The sequence below is a fragment of the Danio aesculapii genome, chromosome 1 (genome assembly GCF_903798145.1).
Source record: "Danio aesculapii chromosome 1, fDanAes4.1, whole genome shotgun sequence".
NCBI classification, from domain to species: Eukaryota; Metazoa; Chordata; class Actinopteri; order Cypriniformes; family Danionidae; genus Danio; species Danio aesculapii.
The window spans coordinates 2,805,723-2,814,629 of NC_079435.1; the positions used below are offsets into that span (position 1 = coordinate 2,805,723).

The 8,907-nt window shown below is 37.6% G+C and overlaps 1 protein-coding gene across 1 annotated transcript; it reads right to left on the minus strand.

Annotated features, from left to right (window-relative positions):
* Nucleotides 1–1,327: 1,327 nt before the first annotated feature.
* Nucleotides 1,328–5,994, minus strand: LOC130221214 (B-cell receptor CD22-like). Its single transcript, XM_056453623.1, has 5 exons — nucleotides 5,778–5,994; nucleotides 4,991–5,341; nucleotides 4,653–4,892; nucleotides 1,673–1,930; nucleotides 1,328–1,593 (listed from the first exon to the last, which is right to left on the minus strand). Exons 1-5 carry the CDS (start codon nucleotides 5,836–5,838, stop codon nucleotides 1,328–1,330), a joined length of 1,176 nt encoding a protein of 391 aa, XP_056309598.1. The 5' UTR covers nucleotides 5,839–5,994.
* Nucleotides 5,995–8,907: the final 2,913 nt, after the last annotated feature.

Genomic DNA, 8,907 nt, shown 5'->3' on the forward strand with positions numbered 1-8,907 from the left:
TGTGTGTTTTACAAACTCCAAATGTTTTGTTTTACTAGTACATGTATTTACTAGTGCATAATTGTGATAACTTGACACGTCTTTGGTTTTGTTTTTGAAAAAAAAAAGAAGCACTTTTCTGACGGTCCCTTACTGAGAGCTCTGCTCAGCGTGAGCTCTCTCTGGCTCAGCGCCAGACACCGCGCCAAAGCTCAGATTGTAAACGAGCTAACGCTAACTTCTCATGCTTGTCAAGCTGGATAACGAGTAAAACATCAGCACCAGGGACTTTACGCTCCTCACTTCAAAATGGAACAAAAGTAGGATCCTGTAGTGATTTACCCTGCTGTTGAGCTCCCTTCCTCCTCATCCCTGTCTATGAGGCACCGAACTCTGTATCAGTGCACGAGAGAGACCGTGTTCACTCCGCTCCGAATGCGATTTTTATCGATTTAATCGATTTATTGTTGCAGCCCTAGTGTGTATGTTTTCTAACTCTCTGAAACTCTCTAACTATCTGACTCTTTTAGGCTTTGATTCTAATTGTGTTGTGTTGGTGACTGTTGCTTTAAATTCAAATGAGATTGAGCTCTTTACAAAAGAGGGAGGAGCTACAAATGCCCGTGCATCTCTGAAAAACTGAAAATATCAAAAGTAGTGTCTCAGAAAAGTTCTATAATGATTCATTAATTTTGATTGAATTGACTTGAGACTGATGAATCTTGATTACATTGTGCAGGTGGAAGAGAAGATTACTGCCTATTTCGAGACTTCTATCGGGAGGGGCTCATTCGTTCATCATGTGAGAGACAGAAGTTATTCATATGCAGTCAGAACTGGAAAAATATCTGATCCGTTTATCTCCTGAGTCCTCGGGTTTGAGTCATTCATCACTCTACATGCTGAACGTAATGAATGAACAAATCATAAATCTGAAGACTGGAAAGCTCAGACTCCTGTCACTGTTCATTTGCGCTTCATCTAAAACTCCACATCTATAATCCTCTTAGTCTGTGCTGACATTATCTTCAGCAGCTCAAACACTCTAATGGCTAATGGACAGACGGCTGCTTCTCACTCAGGGCTGCTGTTTATGCTGATGAGGGAGAGATGGGCACTAGTGGGCGGGGCTTTCCACCTCTGATGACACGTACAACAGGAGAATGTCAATCAAAGTGTTTCTGCAGACTGTTTTGATCAAATCTGATTAGAACAAATACTATTACTTTTTTTAATTTAGAGGCTGGTTATATTTACACACTTCTGAAATAAATCTGTTTTTAAACCCCTTATAAGTATGATTTTTTCATAAAAGGTCCCCTTAACATATCAGTTGCTGAAACATCATTTACTCACACTGGACATCTAAAGTCACAGGATCAGAGTATTTCTCTCCATGATCATTTCTGGCTCTACACTTGTATTCTCCACTGTCATCAGAGCTGATCTTGGAGATGTTGAAGATTCTTCCAGTATTCAGAGACTTATTTCCTTTAAACCAGCTGAAGTTCAGTGCAGGAGGGTTTGAGTCACTGCTGCAGCTCAGAGTCACTGAATCTCCAGACATTATTACAGCAGATCTATTTATAGACACTGAGACGTTCCTGGGTGGGTCTGACACAGAATAACACAAACTGTTAACAGTCACAATAGTTTTAATGGTTTAACGTCATAGTTAGTTTTGCCAACTCACACTGGACATCTAAAGTCACAGGATCAGAGTATTTCTCTCCAAGGTCATTTGTGGCTCTACACTTGTATTTTTTACTGTCATCAGAGCTGATCTTGGAGATGTTGAAGAATCTTCCAGATCCTACAAATGTTTCTCCTTTTAACCAGCTGAAGTTCAGAGCAGGAGGGTTTGAGTCGCTGCTGCAGATCAGAGTCACTGAATCTCCCTCCATTATTACAGCAGATCTATTGATGGAGATCACAGGAGTATCTGGAGCATCTGCAGGAGAAACATGTAAAAACAAGACTGAAAATAAATAAGAGAATCAGTTTAAAATGTGTACTCTATACAGCTTAATAAAAGAGCTGCCCATTGATTTTAATAATAAGGTTATGCTGTGGTACTCCTTAAGTAAATGAGGACAAAAGCAAATAATTTCCAATGTTTTAGTTTTTGAGCTTTAAAGTAATTTAAATAACTGGTAGCACATCACTCGAAGGGGGTGTTCATAAGAACTGTCATTGTGCACGTTTAGCCACTGTCGCCACTGGCTTGCATGGTTCGGGATCTGTAGAGCTGCGCATCGATGGATTATTCTTCAGAGTTTAGACTCTCAGCAGTGATTATTAAACCACACTGAACTGAACTTCAACTCTAAAAACAGAACTGACACTGTTTCAATTTACTATGATCTTCTATGTGAAGCTGCTTTGACACAATCTACATTGTAAAAGCGCTATAGAAATAAAGATGAATTGAATTGAATTCAAGACTGTCATTGTCATTTGCTCAGTTATGTTATTTTAAATGCTTAATTCTACATGCAAAGCTAAATATACAGCCAAATTATATTCCACATTTAAAGCTGATATCTCCAAAAATGAGCTTTCAGTAAGGTTTTGTTTGGCTGCAGTACCAAACATGACCACCAGATTTCTGTTAGTGACCACACAAGTGCGCCCCCTATGTTCTGAGGAATATGAACTGTAGTTTTTCATACTTTTCACAATATTTATAGACATTCAATTCTAGAGTAGTGTGGGATTTTAGTTGCGTTTGATTTGAATTTAGCCTCTAAAACACATCTAAAAACCTCGTAAATTTGTTTACATGTGGATTGCTGTAGCAAAGTAATGCTTTACAACTTGTTACAGATTAGTAAATAACTTGCTTAGTTTATATAAAAAATATATTACAGTTATGTAAAATATATATTATATATATCCAGTCACTGAATATAGAAACAAGAAAATTTAGGCCTTGCAAATGATATATAGATTGTTATGAGTGCTTTATGTCTAGAATACAATATTATGGTTTAAAATGTAGCCGTAAATGCTTCCACAGGTTGTAGGGTGACAATAAATGTGTTTTAATTCATTACTCCTCCTACATAACAAAAATATAAATAAATAAATTGCAAAAAAGAAATGTAAACTTGAGTGTCATGGTGGTGGGAAGGTGATAGTTTGGGCCTGTTTACACCTGGTCACTTCATGCGTTTTTTCTGATTCTGATTCAAGCTGTCTGATTCATGAAAATGTTTCCCTTTATACTTGATCACATGTTTCTTCATTAAATGGATATGATTCTGATCTTTAAATCCAGCACTATATGCAAATTTAACAACGTTATGTTGACTAAAGCATCAGATACACTGCATTTTATTGAATTAATATTATTATTTACAGAAGCGTATACGATTTTTTATTTTGGCATTCAAATAATTTTATATGCAGGCTGTAAAACATCATTACTATAGCACAAAGAGATATATTTTGATATATTAGATTGCATAATTTCATTCAAGCTAAATGAAACCTCCATTTTTGTCACACAGATATGTGCAAGACCTCATTGAAAACAGGGATTAATAGTCTCCTAAAAACAAAACGTGCCTTCGTAGACTAATTAAACTAAAAAATTATTATTCATCTCTTTTCACAGAGGCTTGCTGTGCCTGTTGTTAATGCTGATATCTGATATTGATTTGACCATTTAATTTCATCAATTCGCAGTCAAAAATAAAACAAAACAAAGAAAATTAAAATGAAACGAAACAAACAGATGCATTTATTTTAGCCCTGTCCAGTTTAATCTGAAATGATCTGAGCAATCGGATTCATATACTTCTCGAACAAATTACACAGGAATATACAACAGCTGTATATTTTACTATCTAATAGATTGATCAGGTGTAAACAGCACCTTAATGTCAAGACCTGACAGGGAACAAGAGGAAAACAGGAACTTAAACACACACAGATCAAAACAGGTGAACACGATAACGAGGAACTAAGATGGGAAACAGAACAAGGAACCAAATGACAAAACACACCTGAATACCTGAAGAGAAGCACATGGGGAAGTAAACATACAGTAGCGTACACAGACATCACATTCAAACCATCAACTTTCCTAGTGTCTTTACAGTGAACACACATGATCAAGTCTAATCTGAGCATAGATGTTTTCCACTCTGACATGAAAGCCCCGATCATTTGCATCACTGCATACTGTCATCTTATGTTGAATTACTTTCGTCCATGTATTTATCTATGTTTACTTAAATGTAAGCAATATAAGCACACAGTTGTCAAGTTAATTTGCTTCACTTAATTCAAGGTACAATTGTCAGTACTAACAAACCATTCATTTGTTATATTGTAACGCAAAACGATTTTAATTAACAGGTTATAAACGGTTAGTAAGGAAGTAGTTGGGTTTAGGTAGTGGTAGGAGTACGCAATAAGATCATGCTTTATAAGTACTATTTCACAGCCAATATCATAATAATAGGAAGGTAATAACATAGTGGTTCTTAAACTAAAGTGTTGCCTGTGTTTTAACATCAGAGAGAGAGAAAGAGAGGGCTAGAAAGCATTTCTTACAGCTTTCATACCAATTTTTACTTTTTATGGATTGACCACTTTTACATTTATTGCAAATCTGAATGCTTTAAACATGTGAAATAGGTTTAAACAAAAAGATGAAAACTTACATCTGACGTTGAGATAAACAGCAGGAGAGATGTACGTTTGTCCCTGCACACCACAGCTGTAGTTGCCTGCTTCTTTTCTACTGACTGACCTGATGTAGAGTTCATCTCCAATATTAGTCAATGTCTGTGAGTTTCTGTACCAGATGAATGTTGGTGTGTCAGTCAGATTACAGCTGCTTTTACATGTCAGATTGACTGAATCTCTCTCTGTCACTCTCTCAGGAGACTCCAGCTGAAGATCTGAACACAACACACACATTATATCTAGTGCTGCTCTCATACACTGATTATTATTCTACATAATGACCACAAGAAGAGAGAAACCTCAGGAGAGTCACCTGTGACAGAGAGACGCACTCCTGGATTACCAATCCACATTCCTCCTGTTACATTAGTAATGAATCTGAAATAATACTCATGTTCATCTTTCTTTGTCACATGACTCAGTCTGACGGTGCAGTTCTGCTGTTTATCTCCCAGATACTGAAGCCTCTGACTGTATTCAGAGTTATTAGACAGATCTGTAAAACTGTCATTCTGTTTTACCTGGTCTATGTTCCAGAACACTTTCCTGATCTGATATCCAGGAGTCAGGTATGTAAAAGTGCAGCTGATTGTCATTGTTGAGTTCTGTAGTGCACAGAATTGTGTAGGACTGTAATTCACACCCCAATCAGCACTAGAAACCCCTGAAATAGAAATAATCATGATTAAAATGTAGTTTTATTAGTTACACTGGACTATAAGACACTAGGAACTCATGCTGTTTTACTAGTTGTACACAGGGACTCATTACAGATGATATATTAAGCTGATCTTGTGAATATGAATAATGATCTCAGTGTAAATGACTTCAGTCTTGATGGAGGACAGAAATAAACAGAGCAGAGGAGAGAAAAACTATAATGGAAAATTAAAGGAGCAGTACACAAATAATAATGATAACATGTACACTACACATTCAGCTAAACTGCAGCTTTTAACAAAAAAGACAAACACTGGAGGGTTCAGAATTATCCTCATTCAATGCACAAATTCACAATAAGAAACATGTAAGGAATTTGCACCATATGGAAATCTAATTTGAGTTAATTTCACCATAATGTGAATGTAAGATTGACTCACTGTGAATGATGAGCAGAAAGATCAGATGAAGAGCAGGAGCCATTCTGAGCCACATCAGCATCAAATCTATCTAGAATCCAGCATTAATCATCACTTCTACACTCATCAACAGTAAATGTACATCACCCTAAACAGCTCTTAGTGTTAGGAAGATCTTTACACATCTGCAGATTATTAATGCACAACATCAGTGTGTGGAAATCAACTGATGACTGAGATCAACACCAGATATTTCTCATGTCAGAAATCATGTGTTATATGAGCTTCATCTACACTAATAATCAGTCAAATACCAGTGTGTTTGTCTTACCGTGTTGAAGAGCAGCGGATCAACAGCTGAGCGTGTGAAGAGATGATCTTTAGCTGTACTGACAGTGGTTAACTCAAGAGTTGCAGAACTATCAGAGTTCCTACTTCAGCAAAACTAAAACAACCCAACCACTGACTAAAGAAAATGTTAAATGTTAAATATTACACAACTTGTTTTTAATAAACATCCATAACATGCATCACAAGTCAACACTATTTATTTTTCTTTAAATAAAGTGGCATTTGCATTAAATTAACACATTAACAAACTTCAGCTGGTTCAAAATGCAGCTGCTAGAGTGTTTTCTAGAAAAAAGAAATATGATCATATTACTCCAGTTCTTTCATCATTGCATTGGCTCCCTATTAAAAATCATATACATGTTTAAATGTTATTGACTACCTACAAAGCCCTGAATGGCCTAGCTCCCCAGTATTTGAGGAAGCTCCTGCTGTATTACAGCCCATCACGTCCTCTGCGCTCAATTAATTCTGGATTATTGATTATTCCCAGATTATAGTAGGCGGTAGATCTTTCTCATATCTGGCACCTAAACTCTAGAACAGCCTTCCTAGCCCAGTTCGGGAAGCAGACACACTCTGTCAGTTTAAAATTAGATTAAAGAAACATCTCTTTGCATTAGCATACACATAAAACACAAATGCTTAGAAATCCAAATCAGGATTGTTAGTCTGCTTTCTTTAGGGCAATCGGAGTCGGGAACACTTCCCTAAAGACATTATAATTTGAACGGCATCTGCGCTTATGTTAGTCTGTTTTTATTATTCCAGAGGTTTCCATGATCCTGGACCAGGCCGTATCCTGAGCAGCTGCTGTGGAGGAGTGAAGCGCATGAGACTGATTCCTGTAAGATCCAGCGACAGACGAGTCCTCACATTGATCCTGAAGGGTCAGCCTGTAAACCAGCCGGTGATCTACACACACCTGCAGCTTCTCCACGATGGACGTCCAGCGCTCTCCAGCCTCCAGCGCCTACTGCAGCTCTGCACAAGACGTTTGGCCAGAGGAGAAATGGTCGTGCCCAACTAAGCCTGGTTTCTCTCATGGTTTTTTTTCCTTCACTTTTGCCAATTGGTGAATTGTTTTCCTCGCCACTGGCTTGCATGATTCGGCACATTGATGGATTTGCTCTTCAGTGTTTGGACTCTCAGCAGTGAAAGTTAAACCAGACTGAACTGAACCAAACTGAACTTAAACACTGAAAACTGGACTGATACTGTTTCAGTTTACTATAATCTTCTGTTAAGCTGCTCTGACACAATCCACATTGTAAAAGCGCTATACAAATTGAATTCAAACACAATAAATACAATGCAAATGTGGCAAAACCGCTAATATATGTACATTTTAGTACAAAACACAACAAAAGGTAAGCTAATAGCATCTGGATGCAGCCATGATGATGCAAGCTAAGACCACATATCTCAGAGATGCAATATCAGACACAATGCACTCAATAGTGACGCCACTGTGAGGGGCTGGGTTAGGAGTGGGGTTAGGTGTGGGCATTAAGTGAAGTTTATTTATAAACTAATTTCGAAAGGATGACATGCTCATGATAGCGGCTAGTGCTGGATTAACCAATTTATGATTCACCAATCAGACGATTCCTAAGCCACTATAAATACCATATAAAAGTTCCATATAAAAGCCATCTTTGTTTTGAAGATTACCCCCTTCCTCCCCTACTCCTCCTCCTTTCCTAGATGGGTGGCACGGTGGCCAAGTAGTTAGCACTGTTGCCTCACAGCAAGAACGTCACTGATTCTAGTCCTTACTAATCCAGCCGACATTCCTGTGCGGAGTTTACACATTCTCCCCGTGCTCACGTGGGTTTCCCCCGGGTTCCCCGGTTTCCTCATACCGTCCAAAAACATGCAACTTAAGTTAATCAACTAATCCAAATCAGCACCATAGACATGCTTCTAGTCAGTAGTTATCTCTTAAGAGCAATCACGATCTGTTCATTAGCTACTACAGCAGGGGAGTTATCTGAACTTCCCTCTCTCCTTGCAAACGGGAGGGAGCCCCAGGCTCGAGGATCTGATGAGCTCAGGGCTCTCTCCCAGGACAGCATGCCAGAAAAGCTTTATAATCAATCATCAGCTAAGTGTCAACTCTTGAAAAAGCATTATATGCAGCTCAGATTGCAATTGCACTGAGTCTGCATCCAGACCACTCTAAAACTTTTCATTTTACATTTACATTTAGTCATTTAGCAGACGCTTTTATCCAAAGCGACTTACAAATGAGGACAAGGAAGCATTTTACACAACTATAAGAGCAGCAGTGAACAAGTGCTATAGACAAGTTTCAGGTGTGTAAAAGTCTAAGAAGCAAAGCAAAGCATTAGTAAAAAATTTAAAATAATTGTGGAAAATACAAGGTAATTTAGCTATTGCAGTTCTTATATCTGTATTTTGTGGATACTGCCTTTCAAAATGTCCATTACGGTGTATTCTGCTAGTTAGGAGGATAATGAGATATCAAAAAGTCCCACTTCAACTATTTTTTTGTCATTTTGTCATCTCTTTAATCAGTGTATAAATGACAGAGGAGGCTGACAAACATGTATTACTGATACTCAGCTGGCTTTGTAAAAGATCTTACTGCATTGGAAAAGCATTAGTTATTACAGACATTTATACACCACTAAATATAAAAGGTTAACAAGATTAAAAATAAATCACAGAGAGAAACATTTCACTCTTCACTGACCAGACTACTCAGAATATGGATATTACTTACAGTATGATTCATTATAAATGAAGCAGAACACATTCAAATAACCTTAAGCAC

What these genes read in the sequence shown, in the direction of transcription:
- LOC130221214 (XM_056453623.1), bottom strand. Translation starts at nt 5,838, where the DNA reads ATGCTGATGTGGCTCAGAATGGCTCCTGCTCTTCATCTGATCTTTCTG. An exon ending in TGTTTATCTCAACGTCAGAT is followed by an intron (nt 1,931 to 4,652) that starts GTAAGTTTTCAT and finishes TTTCTCCTGCAG; the next exon opens with ATGCTCCAGATACTCCTGTG. An exon ending in TGTGACTTTAGATGTCCAGT is followed by an intron (nt 1,594 to 1,672) that starts GTGAGTTGGCAA and finishes ATTCTGTGTCAG; the next exon opens with ACCCACCCAGGAACGTCTCA.